The 24,263-nt window shown below is 43.9% G+C and overlaps 1 protein-coding gene across 4 annotated transcripts in view; it reads right to left on the bottom strand.

The window, feature by feature from the left end:
* Positions 1 to 6,462: 6,462 nt before the first annotated feature.
* Positions 6,463 to 24,263, bottom strand: part of DCC (DCC netrin 1 receptor) — a 964,956-nt gene continuing 947,155 nt past the window's right edge. For 3 of the 4 annotated variants that reach the window (XM_080973386.1, XM_080973388.1, XM_080973389.1), the window contains exons 27-29: positions 23,638 to 23,850; positions 10,495 to 10,637; positions 6,463 to 6,802 (exon numbers count right to left, since the gene is read on the bottom strand). In XM_080973386.1, the coding sequence (XP_080829512.1) occupies positions 6,713 to 6,802; positions 10,495 to 10,637; positions 23,638 to 23,850 (446 nt within the window). In that variant the 3' untranslated portion in view covers positions 6,463 to 6,712. The remainder of the gene's footprint in view (positions 6,803 to 10,494; positions 10,638 to 23,637; positions 23,851 to 24,263) is intronic. The other variant, XM_080973387.1, reaches the window with a different exon arrangement.

Below are 24,263 nucleotides of genomic sequence, written 5' to 3'. Positions count from 1 at the left end.
AATGCAGGAATATTGACAAAAGTGTCCATGGCAGATGGCCATCCAACCTCTGCTTAAAAACCTCCAAGGAAGGAGAGTCCACCACCTCCCTAGGGAGACTGTTCCACTGTCAAACAGCTGTTACTGTCAGAAAGTTCTTCCTGATGTTTACTCAGAATCTCCTTTCTTGTAACTTGAAGCCATTGGTTTGAGACCTACCCTCCAGAGCAGGAGAAAACAAGCTTGTTCCATCTTTCATGTGACAGCCCTTGAGATATTTGAAGATGGCTATCATATCACCTCTCAGTCTCCTCTTTTCCAACTCAATCAACTGTTTCTTTATCATCTTGGTCACCCTCCTGTGCACACGTTCCAGCTTGTGCAGAGCATTTTTGGAACTTTCTTAATCTGTGGGCCGTGTGACTGCAGAAATGCCCATGGGAATAAAACCCATTAGAGGTTAATAATAACTGCCTTTTGTTGTGAACTTTGTGCAGTCTCACAATTGGGAAATTTTAAAGTGAATTCTGGTGATGTCCATATAAGGTTATTGCGGATTGTTCTACGAAATGCAGCATTTTGCATAGAGCACAGAGCTTGATTAATATTAAAGTTGAAAAGGCCAAGCATGGAAAGGAACACCCCAGAGGAAAGCTGAAGATGTAGCCTCTGGTACTTTGACTCTTAAGAGTAGAGGAAAGGATGGCTTCACCATTTGGTAACCAGGAGTAATAGAATAATGAAACAAACCAACCCAATGGAACAACTTCTGGGAAGCAATGCAATTACCACACATATTGTATCCACAGATGTATGAAGATGGAAAGTCAGGAAATCTGGGGTATGTAAAGTCTATATTTCTTAAGCTCCAAATAAAAAGCAGTGATGCTAATATCCTGGCACAAGTGGAATGGACGTGCCAAATCACGGAGAATGGTAAGCATCAGGTTCAAGTAGGAATGCTGGTTTAGTATGGAGAACCAACATCTCAATTGCTCTATGTGCAGCATAGATTGAGCTCTAAATTCAATCTTAAAGCAAAGGAGGCATAAATCACAGGGCATCACAGCTTCAGGGATCATCCATGAGTTGCATCAGAACTAGGGAGAGGCTTTAGATTGAAAGAGGAATTCTGGCAGGCAAGTACATGGGAGCCAACCCCTTCCAGAGCAGATGGGCGAAATTAAGAGAAGACACGGAAATGATGTTCATAAATTGCTGACATATGAACTCATCTTTTCCAGTATCTTCAGAAAGATATTCTAATAGAGGATTCATATGCATTCAATAATACATTTCAGAAGTCAGATCTAGTATGAGTCCATTCTCCACACCTTGAAGTTTCCTACTAGGATGCAAAGTCTGGCACTGGAGAGAGATGTGTAAAATAATTTCTGGACAGTTAAAGAAGGTTTGTGAGACAAGGTTGTGGCCACGATGAGATTATGAAAATACAGTTTTGGGAAGTACTTGTGGATAGAGAGAATATATACCTAAGAAGCCCCATCCAATGGGACCAAAATCTCAGAGAACCCCAATACCTGGTTACCTTGAACCAGAGAATTCAGCACTTGGTATTGTCTGAAGTTGCCTCTTAGGGAGATGCATATACACAATCGTGAAGGTCATAGAAATAATGAGGGGTGATGAATCTAAGTATAGCCCTTGGTACCAGATGCAGACACAATTAGAATGTAATAGATATTATCATAGACACTGTCCTGATGGAAAAAGGCACATCTGTGAAGCATATGCAAAATGGACCCAATTCATCAAATTATTTGTCCATATTGATGCAGACAAAAACATCAAGGGTGAAATGAAGAGGTTTCTGTACAGTGCTTTGCTATAGATTGATAACAACGATAGGATTGCTAGAGAAGATCAACAGATTCTTGAAAGAAGAGAAAAACACTTATGTCTGCCAAACTCTCAGTGCCATGGACAATTCGATGGGCAGGACTCAATACTGGAAGGATTTGTCCCTGGCAGCAAAGTGAAGGAATCAATGGTATTGAAGTAACAGATGGACCCAATCAACTATCTTTCTTCAGGACAGTGAAGTAATAAAAGTAGAAACCATATTGATGTCTATGTATGGGAATAGATTCAATAGGTCCTTTGTTTACAACAGGGTTCTCCTTCCAAAGCAATACTAGACTAGGACAGGTACTCTAGAAGTGAAGTTCTGTGGAATAACCTAATTTGACAATGGCAAACACCTGTCCAAATCCATCTCTGAATATAAACTAGAGAATGAAAAGGATGAATTAGCATGGAAAAAGTGATGACTATGTGTAGAAAGTGTCTAAATCTCAGGAAGTTCACTCTTTGGCTTCTGATACTTCCTTTTGGAAGAGCACATTTTCTTAGCTGGGAGACGTCTCAAGGGATTTAGGGATAAGCATCTGTAATGTCATTTGTGCTAACAGAATGAGGTGGCACCTCTCAGATATATAACTAGAAATATTCAAGAGCACCATCAGATTGTGCACTAAATGAACCATCCGATTTTAAGCACACCCATCCAATTGCTTTGAAACCAGTGGGATAGAAAGTTTGTCCTTTGAGGGGGATACCAATATTGTAGAAGCCTGTTGAGAACTGGCATCATTGCTTAGCAAGGAAGTTGTTTGAGCAGATGTGTTAGTAGGGTTGCCATATGTCCTGTCCCCACCCCAGGATACGTCCTCTTTTTCATGGGTATGTAAAATGAGTTGTCATAGCGATCCATAGGTAAAAGTCGAAGTCGGCAAATGTGTCCTCTTTGTTGCTCTTCAAAATATGGCAACCCTATCTCTGTAAATGAGTTCCCTCATTGGGTCTATTCCCACATCAGGGCACCGAATAAAAATAAATCCAGGAGAATGATTTCTTCATGTTGTGTTTGGTGTCGACATTGTACTCTCCACCAGCATAGATCAGGCCCTCTGAAATAGGAACTCCTCACCACCCCAAGCTTGTTGTCATTGTTAAAAACGTGCCTTTGCTGATCCACAGATACACAAGTTGCTGAATAAGGAAGAGTAATTCATGGGAAGCAGAATTCACAACATCTAAGACAAATCACATCTTGCCTCCCCTGCAATGGCAACAAGTTAGAGAAAGGGAAAAAGGAAATGTAGGGTTTCATAAGGAAATTTACAGGGGGGAAGGGACACAGTAGTGATCCTGATTCCATGGAAGTCAGACGTTAACTGACTGGGAGGGGATCTGTTGCATCTTCAGGAAATAGATGGACACATCCTGCTTAACCATGGGTAGGTGCACTTGCCCTCTGACTAGTGTTCAAGAAAGTTCTGAAGATACAGGTGTAGAACCTATTAGAGGCCTTCACAACGAAGAACGAAGTGCATTCTCATTTTCACATTCTTGCAGAACTATCTTTTCAGCTGATAGTGTTTTAAATGCAGAGTCAGATTTGCTTTTAGGAATTTAGCAGTAGGCCTTATCAGTCCACTAAAAATTCATAGATGTTTTTCTCTTCTTTCTTTTTGTTCTCTCCCAGTTGGAGAAGCAATCTTGTCATTCCTGCTTTTGTTGAAACAAGACACTGAGTTCCGCGGCATCAATGCAACTGGATGCAGCTGGATGCCATCCCAAATTGGTCAGAACATTAAAAACTCAACCTCCCATACTAAATAAGACTGCCTAGTCATTAGGAAATGTTGCATTAGCATTCCAGGCTAAATTGAATAAGAAGCATTATTTTGGGAGAACACTTTCACAAAGAAACTAGCATTTCTAATGAAGCATTTGAATTCTCTCTTCTCCTACCCACCATAAGGTTGTGTGTGTGTGTGTGTGTGTGTGTGTGTGTGTGTGTGTAAGTTTTCCGAATTATTACTTCTGATACTGTGCCATTTTATTCCAAATATTTTATTCAGGACTTCACATATAATTACCTTCCTAATAAAAAGAGCTATTAGGATGTAAAGATCCTCTCTCCCTTCCATGCTCTTTTAAAATTATGACCTACTCAAGCTTGAAATCAAAGGCAGTGCTGAATGCAATAACTCAGCCGAAACCTTCTCATTGGGCTTTTGCAGCCTCATAACTGATAAATATGCAAATTTAGCTCCCTTTTGGTGATTTGCCTGCGAAAACAGGGATTAACTCTGAATGAATGCGGAAAGTTCAGCACTGGGAAGTATGCACACAACATTTTGTTCATGTTACCACTTATGGATGTCAATAAACACTGCAACAAAAAGCCAGAATACTGGAATGGGAGTGGTAGGTAACACTTAGAAGGCATCGTTTAGGTTCATAGCCAGTATCCTGCTGTAAATGGTGCAGACCATTCACTGGCTGCTGCCAATATGGAAACTGTTGTAGAAGGACTTCCTTTTTTAAAAACTTTCTGGCACCTTGTTTGTAAACATTTGCACTGGGGGGTGTTACCCCCAGTAGTGCTGGCAAAATGTCATACCTTGTGGCACAACATCCTATTTACCATCCTATTCTAGGAATTTCTTCGCCAGCACACAGATCTAGCCACTGGTTCTTCAACTCACTGTCTGCACCTAGGATTTGCTTGATGTCGACAAAGCTCAGCGTTTCCCATACGTTAGACGTTTTCTTCTTGGATAGTTGTGTTGCAGAGTTATGAAACCAAGCAGTCTTTCGGGGCGTCAGGATGAAGCAGAGAGAGGGCAAGAGTGAGCATCCTTTCCCACTGTGGTGCTGCTAAAGGTGGCTCAGGGTGGCACAAAACCTGCATAGCTTTACACGTGCCTCAATTCCTAGCTTAGGAGCAGAACAACTGCATATCAGAGCTCGTTTCAGATGTATATAGAGGTTGACATAATGGCTCTGTTGCCAATTAATTCCCCCCTCTACTCATATCTTATGTTGAGGCGTACGTTTAACTATGGGGAGATTTGCAAATACTTGCTATGTGGGCGATTTCTCTCCATAAATGGCTCCATCGCTTGTGCAAGTTGAGTGCTGAAAATAATATTTCTTGGCTTACATTTTTTTTTTTAAAAGAGTGTTATTGTTATTTTTCTTCATGTTTTGTGCTGTTGAGAATACTTCCAACCCTTTGGTGCTATGCGATGATGCTTTTGCGTTGAAACGATGAAAAGTATGAGGATCTACATATTTTATATGATATCACAGTGGCCTACAATGTGCATCGCAATGCACCTGGAAGATCTACACACACAAAAACTCTCCTAGAACCCTCTTTAGCAAGTTAAAAAAAAAAATTGTTGGGCCTGCTACACATATTATCCTGGTGGTGTAATTTTGGCGGGGAACCTGACGCACATGGGTGCTTCCTCACAGTTGAACACGCCAATTTCAACAACACTGGGATTAAATCATTATGAATAAAACTAGCACAAAGCACAAGAAGGCTCCCTTCCCAAAACGCCAAGCCACATGAGTGATGGGTATGCGAAACATGGATAAATTTTGCTAGCGGTATCAAAAACTCTTTTGGCTTCCTTAGAAATTCCTACAGTGCTTCTGCCTGAGGAGAAAAATCTAGTTTTGCTTCTAATTTCATATTATGAACAATCCAGGGACAAGGAGCGATGGATAAGCTCCCCTCCAGCTCATCTCATTATTTATTTCTCGCTTACTCAGAGACCTCTTAGTGTAGGGATGGGGAAGCCTGTAAGTTCTCCATATCTTGCTAGACTCCAGCTCTTATCAGCCCCAACTAGCATGGCCAATGGTCACGGCTGCTGGGAGTTGTAGTTCAGCAACACATGTAGTTCAGCAGGTTCCTCACTTGGACTTAGTGAAAACGAAGGGTGTTTATTTTTGCAAATGTTTGTAGAATTGGTAATGCTCTAGCATCTGGGGAGCTTCCTGTCTGTGTTCTCTACTACCCTTCCCATAAGGAGGCCAGCGGTGAGAAGGGCTGGTAGGGAGCATAAGCAGTCATAAAGGTCCTTCTTTAAGACCTAGGCACTCCAACTTGGATGCTCATGTGGAGAATTGGTTAATGCTGGGAAAGCGAGAGATATTAGAAACTTGTTTGCACAGGCTCTCTGGCAACAATCAGTTTTGGGAAAGGAGAAGGGCTGGAGGAAGTGATGGCTTGCTAGCAACAGGGAAGGCTGACAGAAGGATGAGTCCATTACATGCTCACAGGCTTGGCTTGGAATGGGCTTCAGTGGGAACGGGAATGACTTGTAAAGTGTCTTTACAAGTTTCCAAATTATAAATTTTGGCAGCAGAATCACTCCTGACAATCTATGGATGGGCACTCACTCTACCACCCACCAAGAAGTGCCAGGAGTCTCTTTGACTTCCCTCAAAAGATCTTAGTTTCACCTGAGGAAGAACCACCCAATTCACTTTGAATTTCACTAGGGACAAAATTGATGGCCTCCCTCATGTGGAGAGAGGCCAGCCTAGGTCAGGTTACCAGCCACATGATAATGTGTGAAGCAGACCTTAAGTAAGATCCCACCCTGCACACTGCGAAGATCAGCAGAACAAAATAGGCCAACAGGAGGCACTGGGGGTGGGTCATGGAGACATCTTGTTTCTTGCTTCTCAGGGCTGCTCTTTCATCACTGGTTCAGACTGTTGCTTGACCAATAGGAATGCACGATGCCATTTCAAGACTGTGAGATCTCTCCATAGAACGGGGTTTGATGACGCATCGGTTGGCTTTATGGCAGACGTGGGTGTTTGGTGGTGTTGTGTGTGTGAAACGCTGGTATGCTGCAATGTTCCTGGGTTACTCCATTCTTCTGTTCATCCAAAGCTTTCAGAAGGCCGAGCCTGTGATGGCATTAAGCTGCTTCATTAGCCCCTCCAAACTAGCCATCTGTTCACTAAGATCATCCTGTTCGTATACCTGCGGAGAAAGCAACAAGCTAGTTAATGCTGTTTCTTTAAGCTTGTGTCCGAATCTATCCAAAATAATCAGCATGGATAACAATACGACCAGTCACTGCAGAAACATGGAAAACTGCATTTAAGATTGGAAAAAAATAGAAAGGGACAGATCCATCCATCCCTACCCTGGATCCAAGCCTGACCTTCTCCTGTCTTGCCAGTTTTAAAAGCAGTCTTTCAGCTGATATTTTCAACGTGACTATCCTGAATCAGTATCAGTACATCAAGCATGTACAATGGAAGAGGTTGAAGAGAATGTCCTATAAATGACATTTTTATTTATATGTGTTTGAAAGGGAATGGCATTATTTGAAAGTAAGTTGGGAGGAAACTCAAGTGTTAATAAAAGGTCATTGTCTTTAGCATGCCCATAGAGGTTGAGTGGGACTGAGAGCCTGAACTTTGCTCCCCATTGGCTCCTCTTCCATTATCTCCTCTAAGTGCTCCCACTTTCGCAGAGACTTCCCTTGGGAAATAATTTGTCCAGCCATTACGAAAAATAAGATATTTAGAGCTGAAATGTTCCACACTCGACAGCTCCTTATACCAGTCATTTCAACCAAAGTGGTCGTTTTCATTTCTTCACTCCCTTCCCAATTGCATGGCGCCAGGCTGCCTTATCTCCTGTACACAGAACGGCCGTCAAGGCTTGGAAACCATTCAGAGGCAAAAAAAAAGCTGTGCAATAATCCAAGAGCTGCCCTGGGATGGCATTGTGCAGCGATGGCTTTTGCCCACCAGTTAGGCTGCCTATTGTGTTTCCGCTCACTTCAATTACCATTTGTTTCAGCTGCTGCTGCTACTTGCAGGAGATGCCCTCTAAATCATGGTGCTTGAATTGCACTAGTGGAGCAAAAGCCCTGGACAGGATCCAGAAATGGAAACAGAACCGCAAAACACCAGAAAGAAAGAAAAAATCACTGGAACGATTCTTCCTTTTAGGGTGTGAGGGGGGCAGATTTAAAATCCTTCTACACTGGCTTCCAGTATGTTCCCGAGCACAATTCAAAGTGTTGGTGCTGATCTTTAAAGCCCTAAATGACATTGGCCCTATATAGCTGAAGGAGTGTCTCCACCCCCATCGTTCAGCCCAGACACTGAGGTCCAGCTCCGAGGGTCTTCCAGCGGTTCCCCTACTGTGAGAAGTGAAATTACATGGAACCAGGCAGAGGACCTTTTCTGTCTCTCTCTCTCTCTCTCTCTCTCTCCTCTCTCTCTCTCTATTTACATAAAATTTCCAAAAAAAACATACAGCATATTTTCTTATCTTATACAATGTTTTGGCCTTCCATCAACCACATCTGAAGATTTTTCAGTCTTTATCACTTAATCTGCATTTCATTAGTTTCACTATTACTTTTAATAGTCCTTCACTAATAATTCTCTTCATGCTTTTCTCTGCAATATTTCACATAGTCCTCCTTACAAAACTTCTTGCAGTCCTACCAGCGTAATCTGTTGATTCCAATTGCTTTTCAAATAATGCACATATTTACTCCAGTCCTCTGAGAATCTCTGATCCCGCAGGTTTTGAATCCTTCCTGTCATTTTATCAAATTCTGCATAGTCCATTAATTTCAGGCAGAGGACCTTCTTGGTAGTGGCGCCCACCCTGTGGAATGCCCTCCCACCAGATGTCAAGGAAATAAACAACTATTTGACTTTTAGAAGACATCTGAAGGCAGCCCTGTTTAGGGAAGTTTTTAATGTTTGATGTTTTATTGTATTTTTAATATGTTGTTGGGAGCCACCCAGAGTGGCTGGGGCAACCCAGTCAGATGTGCAGAGTATGAATATTATTATTATTATTATTATTATTATTATTATTATTATTATTATTTTCTGCTTGTGGAAGTGGCTGAACACACTTGCATGTGGCAGAGCTTTACATTCAGGGGCAAAGGTTGAAACTATATAGATTACTGTATCAGGGTCCCCCATTTTGTGGAAGCTGGTAGCTGCCAAGAATGTAGGGTACAGTCGGAGCCATCTATATGGCAAGTGCATTTCGAATGATGCAGCCCCCATCTGGACTGAGTCTGTTCTAGATTGAAAATGGGGAGAGCACAGGAGTCTATGTTCTTCCATTCAAAATAATAATGATAAAATCATTGCACACAGAAAACTAGCAGGCCAACTAAGCTAAGAACTTTCTCCCTGGTGTGTGACGCAGTCAGGTAATTTTTGACTCTGGACTTAACGAGCTTACAGAGGGCCAACTCTTTAGATGGCAACAGGCATTACTTATTTCAAAATGTGAGCCAGCCCTGCTGTGTTTGGGGCTCTCCTGCTCTTTCTCCTGACTGGGGCCATGGTCACCCACTCCAAAGTTCTGCCCCAACTGCTCTTTGTGATCTAGCTTTTTACATGGAGGGAATGGTTTCCATCCAACCAGAGCCAAACTAGACTCGGCATTACTTGCAGTATTGCAATCAAAGTGCACATCTTTTTGTAGAAGTCTCAGGGAAACCTGAATGGACATGGAACCATGGTGGTTCGGGAGGAGAAGTTTAACTCTTTCTTGCCCTGCCATGGTGACAACAGAATCCTCTTCTGTGAAGCTGAAACTTGCATTGCGAGAAGACTTCCCACTGTCACCCACACAAGTTGGCCAACAAAGATGTGAAGGTACATAGCATCCTTGTGGAAAACTGTGGTTCCCGTGATCTACTCCCCATGTTTGTTGAGATTCATCTCAGAAAGATTTTGAACTTCCTCAGGGGTTGATAAGCTTTCTCAACTGAGACAAATCTGTGCTCCCAGGGTCGGTGTGAATGGCGGACGGACTGCGGGTTTGACAGCTCCATCAGGTCCGACACTGCAGAGGTCCATGGGGGAAGCGGCAAGGCAATGAAAATTTGAGGTGCTGAGGGGTCTCTGCCTCCACTCCGAAAGGTGCGGAGAGTGGGAGCGGGGGGGGGGGGGGAGCTGAGGAAAAGCCACGAATTAGGCACTCTGCAGAGCAAAGCCTCTGAACCAGCCAGCAGCGCCTACCATTCCAACTAATTTCAAACTGATTTGCAAGGTGAGAAGGAAATTAACTATTAATTATTAATTCAGCAAAACGGGAGGATAAAAAGGAAGTCCACTCCCGTCCCTGGGTATTTAAACTGGTGAAAAACTTTACAAGTGAAAAAGTTGCAGACTAGCCTTGGAAGTTAAAACAGCTAATGGCTGAGAAGGACAAAGGATTTTACAAAGTTCCGTGAATACCTTTCAGGATACTTTGCAGATCTTTTTTTTTTTTTAAAAAAAATTGAATTTGAATTTGAAAAACAAACCTGAACTTGAGGGTGCATTTGAACTTGACACAGATTCTGTAATATATTAATATTGAACCTGAAAAGTCAATGTTAAGGCTCCAATTGACTGCAGGTAAGCTTTGGGAGAAAAAAAAATGGGGATGAAATGTTGGAGAAATGAGTATTATCCCTTGTATTCTAAACAAGGGAAGTGCAAACCACTATACGGTAGAGGAGGAAGAGGAAGAGGAAGAGGAGGAAATGGGACAGTTATTTTCAGCGCTAGCCTTGCTTCTCCAGTAACACCTGCCTTTGGCAGTCCCATCAATCCAATTGGTATGAGACTGGATCTACAAAACATTTCAGCTAGCGCTTCCAGACTACAAGAGAGCCATGGACTTGTGCTTACATTTGCAGCATCCTCTGTTTGTTTGTGACCTTCTTCTGAGGCTTCTGGGGCTGTCGGCACTGAAACGGGAAGCAGAGGGGATCTTGCTTTGCCAGCTAGTCCAAGCGATGCTGTCTTAACCTGAGCCTTGGGAAGGTTGGGTGCTGCAATATAAATGGAGAAGTTAGGACTATATTAGCACATGAATCATGCCCTGAAGAAAGCAGAAGCAACATGAGAATACACATTAAATCAGCCGTATTTTGCCCAGGCCCTTCCTTACATTTATAATCTGTTATCACCTAAAATGTGTAGCACACATTTTTTAAAAGGATGAAACCACAACAGCATATTGAATCTAAACAGCCCAAGATCCAAATAGGAATCTTAAAATAAAACCCAGTCAGATTAATGCTACAGTCTTAAGCATACTTACCTGGAAGTAAGTTCCACAGAAATGAATCACAACCATTTCCAAGTCAATTAGAGGTGATATCTAGGTAATAAACACTTTTAAATTTTTCATGGATTTTGATGGGCTACCCAGCTACATGCTCAAGCCTTTCCCACTGCAATCAAAATATTAAATCCCCCCCAGTCAAGGGATGGATGAATCTCAGTTTTGGTCTCTCTCAGTTTCTCATTTTTCTGATCTTAAGTTCAGTTCACATTTCCACATCAGTTTGCAATTTTTTTAAAAAAATCCTCATGAAAATTCAGCAGCATTTTTGTGTGAATTTCTCCATACAGCTGCAATTTTGTATGTAGTCCACATTTGATGCATAGAATTATATTAGTTTAATTAATCTATGCATTTTTACGCCCACTTCACCCTAGTATATGCATTTTTGCGCTCATTACTTCGCTGGACACGGGTGGCGCTGTGGGTTAAACCACAGAGCCTAGGACTTGCCGATCAGAAGGTCAGCGGTTTGAATCCCCGTGACGGGGTGAGCTCCCGTTGCTCGGTCTCTGCTCCTGCCAACCTGGCAGTTCGAAAGCATGTCAAAGTGCAAGTAGATAAATAGGTATCGCTCTGGCGGGAAGGTAAACGGCATTTCTGTGTGCTGCTCTGGTTCACCAGAAGCGGCTTAGTCATGCTGGCCACATGACCTGGAAGCTGTACGCCGGCTCCCTCGGCCAATAAAGCGAGATGAGCGCCGCAACCCCAGAGTCGGTCACGACTGGACCTAATGGTCAGGAGTCGCTTTACCTTTACCTACTTCGCTGGAGAGCTATATTGCATGAGCCAGAGAAATGTGAATTTCAAAGGATGGATGTGCTCCAGTTTGCATTTTTTTGTCTGTGTGTGAATTAGGTAAATTGGCCTTTATATGCTAACTGAATCTAATTTCTCCCCTAGCCCTACCTAAATCTCTTAATCCTGAATCCTTCCTCAAACTGCTGGTCTTGCAGGGCTTTCAAAAGATGCTCAGGCTCTGACTTCTGTAAGTCTCCAAGGGAGAGGCTTTTCCAGCTATGGGGAAGCCAGAGGAAAAGATAGGACATAAACTGAATTATCTCTTGGGTGACTGGAGAGATCATGATAGGACACAAGGGATGAGAAGACCTCCTACTGTCTATATAGGACTTCATATATGAACCATGGTGACAGTTTTGTGCTTTGAGGCCCCCAAGCCCTTCACCTGAAAATAACTTCACACTGACCCGTAATTTTAGTTTAAGTTATTGGGCAAAATTTAGGCCACAACTTTATTGATTACAGCAAAGTGAGTGGTATTGGCTTAAGCATTAGCAACAGACTATATCTGACTCCAGCCTCTCTGGCTGGAAGTCTGAAAGGGTAAACACCAAACGAGGGAGCAACTTCGATGGAGACCAACCAAAGCTCACCTTGGGGTTCCTGTGGTCCTGGCATGGACCTAGCCCCACAAGTGGACTTCAGACAAGATCCAGGACCCCCAGATTCCAATACTGGAATATCCTTATTCATTGAGGGGCAGGTGATGGCTGCACCTCCACTCCCACACACTTCAAAAAGCCAATGCCTAACCGCCATACCTTACAAAGTTGTGACAATTACTTAGGAGGTAGGTGAAAACCAAGTAGCTACAGCCAATCTGCTAAATGGAAAAAAATCCTACCCAGCCCCTGCTCCAAAGCAGGTGACCCAATTCAAAGCAAGGCCAAAGCAGCACCACCTAAAATTAGGGAGGGAGGGCAGGTGTTCGGCAGTGCGAAGCAAGTGCCCCCAGTTACAGCGCACTGCTGCTTTTTGATCATGGGGCCCAACTGTTAAGGCTTGGGCCATGCCCGGCAACAACGCTCCTGGGGCGGGTGCCTTAGGGGCTCACGCGCAACCAGGACCTTCATTATGGAGGATCCCATTTGTGAAGTTCAGCACCTCCCCTAGATTTGAAAGTTACCATGGGTCTTTGTGCTTAAACCCCAGAGTAGTACTAAGTAAAAATGGGCTTCAAAAATTGGGAAGGTTTGTTAAAAGACCAGAAGACTTTTTGCTAGGAATTACAGGCCAAGACTTGCCAAAAAAGCATAGAAGACTATTCATGTATGCCACAACAGCAGCTAGGATATACTAGCCCCAAAATGGAAAGACAACAAAATACCAACTAAAGAAGAATGGCAAGAAAAATTGATGGAGTATGCTGAAATGGTGAAGCTAACTGGAAAACTCAAGACACAAGGACAATAGAGACTTTAAAAAAGACTGGGAACCATTTATGATGCATCTACAGAAATATTGTAAAGAAGTAGACTGACTAGTTGGGTTTGACTAAACACTTACAATCAACAAAATAGAGCGATCGAGATGTAATAACAGGAAAATATCAAAATGTACGTAAGAGGTAATTTGAAAATAAGTATGGTATAAAAAGGAGGAGACTATAATAACATTTAATTTAAAGGTTGCAATGTTAAGGTATAACATAACAAGCAGGAGAAGTTAATGTGTAAAAAACCAGAGCAGGAAGTTGAGGGAAGTTGTGGGAATAATATTACTGTGATAAATATAAAACTGTAAAACCTAATAAAATTATTTTTTAAAAAAATTGGGAAGGTTTTTGGTGGTGGAGAAATAAAATATATCAGAGCGCTTGGCAGAACATCAAAGCATCTTCAGGCACAGAAAAGAATAGGGGTTTGCAATATTGACCTGAGGGACTGGCAGGCAGAAGGAAGGATTTGGGGGCCAGCTCAAGTATGTATACTAAGAGTGGTTGACCTTGAGTAAAGAGAGGCGGAGAGGGCTAAGAGACTTCTCTGCACCCTCACAAACCACAACTACACTAAGGGGAAGCTATCACAGTTAAATTGGTATAAAAAGGCTGCATTTGTAGCTGGACTGAGCAGAGCCAAAATGCTAAAAATGAGAGGAAATTTTTGCAGAGTGGGAACAATCCCAGGGATGCTTATCTGTTATGGCTTTCTTTCTCTGCAGCCCTGAAAGCAGCTACTCTTTCTCTCCTTACGCAGCGAGAGATAATTTCTTGGTCAGTTGGCAGGTCAGTTGGTTTCAACTACCACCGTTCTCCTCCCAGAAGGTGCCGGGACAGGGCAAATATTTATTGGATTTCTTTAAAATAACCGATACACCAGTAAATATAACAAAATCTTGAAGCAGTTCACATCAACCATGAAATCACAAGCAAAAAAGTAAATACATTAAAAAGAAAAAGTTAAGCAAAGCAAAGCATTGAAACAGAAACCCTGAGCAGTGTGACAAGAGGCAGGGAAAGTCTATGGAAACTAGTAGGTTTTCAGGAGCTGCTTAAATCTGGCCACAGCGGGTGCCTCCCAAACTGCATGAGGAAGCGTGGGCCAGAGGACTGGTGTCACTACAGACAAGTAGCTTGCTCTCAACGCTAGAAGCAGTGCTACTGATTGGACCTTCCAAGAGAAAAATAATGCTGATGTCCTGAAGACTTTTCTCTACTCCATTGTGTTTGGGCATGTGTGTGTGTGTGTGTGTGTGAAAAAGAGAGCAGGGGCTATCCAGTCTCGAGAAACCATTAATATGTGTGATCAGGGAGGAGAGTACTAGCTTCACCCCTGCTACCACACACGTTAGAGGGTGACTTTTCAAAGTAGGCTGTGTGTGTGTTTCTGCTTATGTAGGCACCCCATATGTAGGCACCCAGGGACGTGGGTGGCGCTGTGGGTTAAATCACAGAGCCTAGGACTTGCCGATCAGAAGGTCATGGATCGAATCCCTGCAATGGAGTGAGCTCCCATTGCTCGGTCCCTGCTCCTGCTAACCTAGCAGTTCAAAAGCACGTCAAAGTGCAAGTAGATAAATAGGTACCACTCTGGCAGGAAGGTAAACGGCGTTTCCGAGCGCTGCTCTGGTTCGCCAGAAGCGGCTTAGTCATGCTGGCCACATGACCTGGAAGCTGTACGCCCGCTCCCTCGGCCAGTAAAGCGAGATGAGCGCCGCAACCCCAGAGTCGGTCACGACTGGACCTAATGGTCAGGGGTCCCTTTACCTTTACCTTTAGGCATCCCATGCAATGTAGAACCCCGAAATCCATGAGTCTGCATCATGTGGAGAGTCTCCATGACCATGGCAGGCTCCCTCTTTTGGATATTTGATCTTCAGCTCATGTTGGGTGACAGACACAGTGGTGTTGGGCAGAATTGCCATCCTCACCCCTGCTCCCTGTCCCCCTGTTGTATATCTGGATTTGTAGAACACCTAGAGCTAGATAATGAGCGTTTTGCAAGTACTCCCTTAAAAGAGATGCTGGTCCATTAGGACTTTCCTCTTTTGCGATCCCTTGTAGCCAAGTAAGATTGTCTGCCATAAACATGATTTTAACAATGAGTCCGTAAGTGACTGTGGAGGCTAATTCTTGATCTTTCCACAGTGGGGACATTGGTATCCGGGCGGGAGTTGATCACGGTGTGGATTTGCCAAGCGTGCCTTCCTCTTAGCACGTTTCTCCCTTGAGTCCTGAGTTTGAGTGTCCTCAAAGCCCATGACACCGTTGGTAAAGGCTGTTCTCCAACTGGAGCACTCACAGGCAAGTGTTTCCCAATTGTCGGTGGGAAGGTAACGGCGTTTCCGTGTGCTGTGCTGGTGCTGGGTCACCAGCTGCAGCTTCGTCACGCTGGCCATGTGACCCGGATGTGTCTTTGGACGGCGCCGGCTCATGGCCTATAGAGCAAGATGAGCACACAACCCTAGAGTTGGACACGACTGGCCCGTACGGGCAGGGGTACCTTTACCTTTATACTACATTTTTAAAGATTTGTCTTGAGACAGTCTTTAAACCTCTTTTGTTGACCACCAGCATTACACTTTCCATTTTTAAGTTCAGAATAGATAACAGTGGTACCTTGGGTTAAGTACTTAATTCGTTCCGGAGGTCCGTTCTTAACCTGAAACTGTTCTTAACCTGAAGCACCACTTTAGCTAATGGGGCCTCCTGCTGCTGCCGCGCCACCGGAGCATGAGATCTGTTCTCATCCTAAAGCAAAGTTATTAACCTGAAGCACTATTTCTGGGTTAGCGGAGTCTGTAACCTGAAGCGTATGTAACCTGAAGCATATGTAACCTGAGGAACCACTGTAGTTGCTTTGGAAGACAATAATCAGGCATCCACACAACATGACCAGTCCAACAAAGTTGATGTTAAAGAATCATTGCTTCAACACTTGTATCTTTGCTTCTTCCAGTACACTGGTATTAGCCTGCCAATGGGACACTGCCCTACGAACCTCAGTCTGCCCCCTTTCCACCCTTACCCGCCTGCCTGTTTACTTACAACATGCCCAGGGGATATCCCTGGCTGTCAGCTTCCTCCTTAGTTTCAAGTGTTGCCTTGAAGACTCAGTAGAGAGGAAGATGGGGGGCAAAACTAAAATTACTTAACTCTGCCCATTATTAACTGTGGCTCTATCAACTGTTGGTCTCCCTGCTTTCCACCCTTCCAGGCCAATTGAACACAACCACCGCTTCTCCTTTAACAATTCAGCACGGCTCCCCCCCCCCCAATGGCCACCTCCCCAAAATAGGGTGATGAAATGGGGTGGGCCATTCGTATTCTGCTCTAGTTTGCAGTGGAAATATTTCTAAATGTCTGGTTTTAAAGATATATATTTGGCTATACTTAAGAAGTGTAATTCAACACCAACAACAGGCTACAGAGAGAATGTTTAAAAATGCATTTTGATTTTCTTTTCTTTAGAACTGATGTTTTTTCCCCTTTTCCCAAACATTAATTTTAATCAAATGTTAAAGCACAGGGTGAGCGAGGCTTGCATTGCTAAATGCTGAAGAATATTCAAAGCAAAGCTCTCCCAAATTAGAGTGTCACGTTGAACTTTGCCACTTATAAATATCTTTCTACTAGGAAGCATTAGACAAAAAGAGAGCCGGACATTTTCTGCATGCCTGAATCTCTTTGATAATCCAAGTTTAGCTGAAATGAAAAAGGGAAAGCTAAGAAAGTAAGTTAAATAAATTCTTCAAAAGATAACAATCAGCACCCTATCTTCACTGTAATAAATGAGTTCCTCAATAACTAGTTTTGCTGAACTTCCCAGAATCTCAAAGAAAGAACAGACGATATAGCCATCCACAGAAGATAACGGATGTGTGTTTTAAAATAATATGATCCAAGAGGGGAAAGAGTAAAGGGAAGAAAATGTTTTTAGGCACAACTGCTTGAAGGCATTTTGATACTCTCAGTTGCTCCTCTATATGGTGTGAGAGTAGGGAAGGGAAAATCTGCCAATTTCAGGTTCTTTCAGTTTCTCATTTTATTCAGTCTTATGTTCAGTGCTTCATACCTTCCACATCAGTTTGAGATTATTTTTTTTAAGTCCTTAAAAGTGGAAAGGGGTTAAACCATAGCAAGAATTTTTTTTTGAAATTTTGGAGGTTGGATAGTTACAATGGAATGGTCTTGGTGATGGGGTGCACATTTTTATTCTTATTTATTTATGATTGTTACTTTGCCAAAAACAAACAAACAAAAAAACAAACAAAAAAACCCCAGCTTTTAAAATCTTTCAAAACATAAAATCAACAATAAACTAAAAACAGATTAAAGGGTACATCCACATTCTACACATCTGAGTAGGCATGTCTAAACTAAAATGTTTTTAAAGGTAAAGGTAAAAGGACCCCTGACCATTAGGTCCAGTCGTGACCGACTCTGGGGTTGCGGCGCTCATCTCTCTTTATTGGCCGAGGGAGCCGGCGTACAGCTTCCGGGTCATGTGGCCAGCATGACTAAGCTGCTTCTGGCAAACCAGAGCAGCGCACGGAAACGCCGTTTACCTTCCTGCACTTGCACTTTGACGTGCTTTTGAACTGCTAGGTTGGCAGGAGCAGGGACCGAGCAATGGGAGCTCACTCCGTCGTGGGGATTCGAACCACGACCTTCTGATCAGCAAGTCCTAGGCTCTGTGGTTTAACCCACAGCGCCACCCGCGTCCCTAAAATGTTTTTAGTAGGTGCCAAAAAGAGGATAGTGAAGGCACCTGCCTCACATCAATAGGCAGGGAATTCCAGAGTGTAAGTGATCAAAGTAGTCGAGAGCGCATGCACTGGGTAAGGTGATCTTGCAGGTAAACTATGGAATCTGTGGCACCAGTTGCAGAATGGGACTTTTTAGAGGTAGCACCTGTGCTCTGAGCAGCCAGTAACTGCCTGTGTATTCAGGACTTAAAAGTAAATAAATAAACAGCATAGGTGGCACAGCTGACACGAGTCTTTCAAAGCTTATGCTAATTTCTTTCATTTCAGTTTGTTCTTCACATTTGCACAGCAATGCTAATTAAAATTATTGCCAAATAAATTACAGGACTTCTGCTCTCTCTCCTGGAACAAGCCAGTCATTCAAAATCCATTAAGCCTGGCACACAAACTATATAGCAGAATAAAGTTTGCTAATATATGCCTGGCACATGGAATATTTGCACCTGTGAGCCTGCTACGGCAGGGAGGTAGTAAGGAAGGGGGGGGTGAAATCATGTTATTCGCATGTAACTCATTAATTGATGTCACTGGGCCTTAAAGAGCTGTTTCTCTGCACAAAGGCAGATGGCTCTGTTTGGGCATTGCTAATGAGAAACCAAAATGGCAATTAAGTTTCCCCTCCTCTGTCTTTGGTTTGGGACTAGCAACAGGTAGCAATTAAAGCTCAAAATTTAAAGTAAAAAAATATCACACACAGAGGGATAAATAAAGAAGAAGCAAATGTTGGGATAACCTCTTAATCAATGTTGTAAGAGTGAGGAATAAGCAACTGGTAGGAGGACCATCTCAGAAGTCTGTGCTGAATCTTCACCCCTACGCCAACTCTTCCTGAATTTCATTCTCTGCTACCTTCTGCTCATCCTCTCTCTGCTGCCACTGATCACCCTTCCTTTCCTTGTGGTGTAGTGGTTAAGAGCGGTAGTCTCGTAATCTGGGGAACCGGGTTCGCGTTCTCTGCTCCTCCACATGCAGCTGCTGGGTGACTTTGGGCCAGTCACACTTCTTCGAAGTCTCTCAACCTCACTCACCTCACAGAGTGTTTGTTGTGGGGGAGGAAGGGAAAGGAGAATGTTAGCCGCTTTGAGGCTCCTTTGGGTAGTGATAAAGCGGGATATCAAATCCAAACTCTTCTTCTTCTTCCCTTCCTTCCTTCCTTCCTTCCTTCCTTCCTTCCTTCCTTCCTTCCAAACTTGCTCTTACTTTTGTTGCCATTGCATCGGCAGCTAGCTCTCTTTGTCCCCTCACTTTGCCTTGTTCTGAGAAAGGGCCCAAAGGGTGAGTGGGTGTGTCTGTGTGTGTGTGTGTGTGTGTGTGTGTGTGTCTGTTGGGGTTCTTCCTTAGAGTAAAGCATTGGAAGTGCTCTGCATTTTTACCTAAGTTCAAGCAGCACTCTTAGGCCTTGCAGCAAGGCAGCAGAGGGGCAGATGGTCTCCCAGCCACCTCAACCTAAATACATCACACTCTATGGAAGGAGTGGAAAGGGATTGGCCTGCAGAAGCCTGCAGAAGCCTTGCATGTGCAGCAGGAATACTGCCACCCATGTGAGGCCAACACTAAGGCAAGAGAGCAAGGAGTCCATGGAGACACCAAATTGCTCCCTCCACCAGAGGCTGCTGGATCAGCCAGGTCCATCAACATGTTTTCACAGTGGCCAACCAGATGCCCATGGGAAACCCGAAGGAAGAACCAAGCAAAAGAGCACCCTCCCCTCCAGTGGTTCCCAGTAGCTGCTTTTCAGAAGTATTATTGCCTCTGGCCATGGAGACAAAAAGCCACTTCTGACGTAGAAGGAGGTGGGGTTGCGGGCTTCACCCTCCCACCATGCGCTCGGGGGCTGGCTCTTAGCCTCTGCGCGATTGAGGGAATCCTGATTGCATCATTCCCTGGCCAGTCAATCGGCTGGCCTGGGGAGCGTGGCCTGCTCCATTTAATGCAGGGGCGGCCTGGGATCTCCCTCTTTGCCGCTTCCATCTGCTCCAGTTTGTCGGAGATCTTATCTCCGCGTTGCCTGTGGCCCTGTCCGAAGCCTATGGAGGTGAGGGCCTAAGGCACGCCCCCGAGCGGTGACCCTGGGGGAGTTCCTAATTGATGTGCATCAGCAGGACTCCCCCTACTGGTGGTTAACCCTTCCCGGACTTCAAGTGAACAGGTTGAAGCTGGATAGTCGGTTAGGACCAAGGCCTAAGCCAATACTGCTCATCACCTGTAACCAATAAAGTTGTGGCCATATTTAGCCCATTAACCTTAAATATCTGTGTCACGTGTCTTTATTTCCACTGGGGGGAGGTGGGAACTCACCACGCAACAGAGATACCATGCATACTGCCACTTGAGGCGGCTGCCTCAACCTGCCTCATGATTGGGGTGGCCCTGACTGGTAGCCTCTGGCTCTTACACAGCCCCTGTCCTGGTTTCATTGCTCCGTACAGTTTTTTTCCTCTGGCCCCACCAGGGATGGGGCCCTCAGAAGATTTCCCAGGAGGCAACATGGCCCTCTGGCTGGAAAAGGTTCCTCATGCTTGCGTTACAGTCTCACTTTCCTCGCAAGATGTGACCAAAAAGTCTCATGAGATGCCACCAGAGCCTTGCAAAACTTTGGCCAAAATGCACGGTCACTTGGAGGGGGGGGGGAGTTTGTTTTCCACCATCCAAGTGGCTCACTCAGCATGCTGTGGTGGGCTAGCCCTGTTCCTTGGTCTTTGCAGCTAGCTGTGCTCACTCCCTGCAGTCGATTAAAATGTCCAAGAAGGCTTCTTTTCTTTGAATGCAAAAACCGATTGAACAGAACGACAGCAAAACAAAACGCAGCGAAACAAAACCCGGCGCATGGGAGGTTGGAACTGTAAGTAAACTGAATTAGGCTAATTATAAAATTAATCAGACAAATGGCACTTGGGTCCTAACACATGCCAATCCAGTAGGGCAGCTCAAAGTGCCAGCAAAATCTAGAAACATGAAAGAAAAATAAAAGGGGGGGGGGGAGGAGCCCTGCACAGGTTGGAAAGCAAAGAGAGAGTGATGCTGATCAGCTGCTGCTGTGCAGAACCACAGCAGGAATTGACTGTAGGAAAATTTTATTTCCTCCATAGGGTTATTAAACATTTCATTAGCTCATTAGTTTGACGATATATGTCTGCCAGGTGCAAATACTGGCTAGCTTATTATTACCGGAAGGCCTCCTTGAGCATATTAGCTGAAGCTTGCTTTAATAGTTCGGCAGCATTTCATATCGGTGCACAAACAAGAGAGACCTTAACAGATGTGACATTTTCTGCTCCTTCCATAGCCTCGATGCCTCAAAATGGTCGTCCTTTTACAATGTTGTTTATGCATATTTTGGCATCTACAAAATATCCAGGTGCCAAACACCTGTGCTGCCATAAATCAGAGCTATATGCGCCACTTGGCAGTACGACTACGGAGCTAATATTTGATGCTATCGTCTTGATTAATGCTATGGTTTGTATGCGTAAGATCTACCAGGTTCAGTCTCTTGCTCTCTCCAGGTAAATGATCTCTGGAATGTGTCCTTAAACTCCCATAATGCCTCTTGCTGGTTGCAATGGAGGATCGAGGGGGTTGCATGAGTGTGTACGGAAACTAGCCTACTGTACAAAGGTAATCTACATTTGTTTCTGCACTACCATCAGCACCAGTTGGCATACTCAGTGGTAAGGGATGATGAGAGTTGTTGTACAACAACACCAGGAGAGTGAAAGGATCCTCATCCTTGTTTTAAACAAACACTTGTCTTTTGATTTTATGGCAACATCATTTTTTTAAATGTTGTTTATTGTTGTAATAATCTTATTTAAGCTGCTTTGTGAGGTCCACCTAAAAAAGAGGTACAGTGGTACCTCGGGTTACATACGCTTCAGGTTACATATGCTTCAGGTTACACACTCCACTAAGCCAGAAATAGTGCTTCAGGTTAAGAACTTTGCTTCAGGATAAGAACAGAAATCAGGTTCCGGTGGCGCGGCGGCAGCAGGAGGCCCCATTAGCTAAAGTGGTGCTTCAGGTTAAGAACAGTTTCAGGTTAAGTACGGACCTCCGGAACGAATTAAGTACTTAACCCGAGGTACCACTGTATATAAATAAATAAATATCCCAAAGAAGTAGGGCGAGCAGGGCTGAATACATCTCATCCACTGGATTCCAAGATTTGTTGCCAGCATTAGTTAGGGAAAAGACAACATTGGTGGTCCCCTTGATGTGCAGGATTTTCAGGCCTTCTGTCTGTTGTCAGAAGTGGATTATTTATTGATGGGCAGCAGGTGTTTGAAGTGTGGGGGGGAAACATGGTGTAGGTTTCAACTGTTGTGTAATTCTTATCTGTCAGGGATTAAGAAAACCTGGAAGACTGAGCAGCTGGGAGTAATCCGATTCTGGACACTTCAAACGATCTCCATTGTGCAGTATATAAACTGCAAGAAAACATTGTGTGATGGCACCTTTCATTTCTTTGAGATATTCACCTCACAATTTCACAAGATCCACTTGTAGCTTGCCATTTTGAGTCCTGCTGTTTGGTTTGGCTAACAATTGATCACTCCACAGATCTATTAGCCAGTGGCAAGACAAACAGACTACAGCAAACATGGTCTTGGCAGGCAGAACTATCAAAAGCTGCCATGAGCATGGGAATTTAGGGCATCTACAGTGAGGGGGGAAAGTATTTGATCCCCTGCTAAATTTGCCTCGAAATCAGCCTCGAAATCTTACTGACTTGGAGAGGATCTGCAAAGAGGAGTGGGACAAAATACCTCCTGAGATGTGTGCAAACCTGGTGGCCGCCTACAAGAAACGTCTGCCCTCTGTAATTGCCAACAAGGGTTTTGCCACCAAGTACTAAGTCATCGTTTCGCAAAAGGGATCAAATACTTATTTCACTCATTATAATGCACATCAATCTCTGACTTTTGTCTTCTGGGTTTCTGGGGGTTTTCCTGTTGTTATTCTGTCTCTCACAGCTTCAACAAACCTACCATTAAAATTATGGACTGGTCATTTCTTCGTCACAGGGCAAATGGGCAGATTTAGCAGGGGATCAAATACTTCCCACCCCTCACTGTATCCTAATGCCTAGGTCAATGTATTTCTTGTCCATGATAATGTTGCATGTTTTCAATCATTTGCCCATATTATTATTATATTAATGTATCAAGGCAAAACGGGCTTTTCTGTAAATATTTCCTTTTAAATGCACATTTTCCTGCATGCGTTTTTCTCCTAATACTGAATGAAGAACTGCATTGCAAAATCTGGACAAGTGTGCATTCTGAACGATAACTGCATTCTGATCCACATGTTAGCCCAGGCAGTTGGAATTTGGCCAGCTTGCCAATGCCACTCATTAGAAAGAAGACACGATACTGTGTGTGATGTAATATTTACATGCTAAAACCTATAGCCTGTAAATCAGAGACATATTTTTGTTTTGTGCTGTAAGCCTCCACACTTAGCTCCATCTCTGTACTGCACAACCACAGGGCGAAATAAGACATGCATATTTCCACTGCAGCTATAGGTCCAGGTCACTAGAAGCCTCAGTGGCCCAGAGTGCCCATCACCAACTTTGGTCCTACCTGGAGTTTGAAACTAGGACCTTCTGCAAGCAAATCAGAGGTTCTACCATGGGGTGAAGGGCCTTCGTTCTGTAGTGGGCACTCTATTTTTTCCCAGAGATCACTTACCTGTTTGAGATAAAAGGGGTGTATAAGGGACTTTCGGTTCTATTGCACTCATTGGCGGAGGTAGCAAGGGGTTGGCGAAGCTGCGCAGTGGATGTGTAGGCCGGACACATGCTGTGGGAATTGTCCTGCTTGGGGCATCTTCGCTGCTGGAGTGTTCAGGCTGCGTCTGCGGTAACATGGATGTCTGCTGCGGGGCTGGTCCTTCAGTCACTGCTACAAGAGGGAAGATGGAAGAAGATGTAATCAACTTGAACACCAACCTGAACCATAAGGTCATTTATAAATAATAAGTATAAATATTGTTCATCCAGCACCACCAACACAACAACTCTTTACTGGGTCTGTTCCGGTTCCTATATTTATAAGGAGCTGGGCATTCTTTCTTAGGAGTGAAAACCTTGGCATCATCATGGGTGGGGATGTGTAGCAGTTGGATAAATCTCTGAGCTTGCAGATACACCTTGCACTCCCTGCTTGAGCCATACCAGTAGAGATTGGAGAAGGTTTTCCTCCACGTTGCAGAAACAGTCCTTAGCCGCCTTAGCACTTCATAGGAAGACTTGAATCCCATAAAATGAGTGGCATCCAGTACCCTAACCACAAGCAAGAAAAAGGATGTATTTGGA

This window comes from Podarcis pityusensis (assembly GCF_964106645.2).
Source record: "Podarcis pityusensis genome assembly, chromosome: 11".
Taxonomy (NCBI): Eukaryota; Metazoa; Chordata; class Lepidosauria; order Squamata; family Lacertidae; genus Podarcis; species Podarcis pityusensis.
The sequence above is the reverse complement of the archived record's forward strand: the minus strand, read 5'-3'. Positions and strand labels throughout refer to the sequence as shown.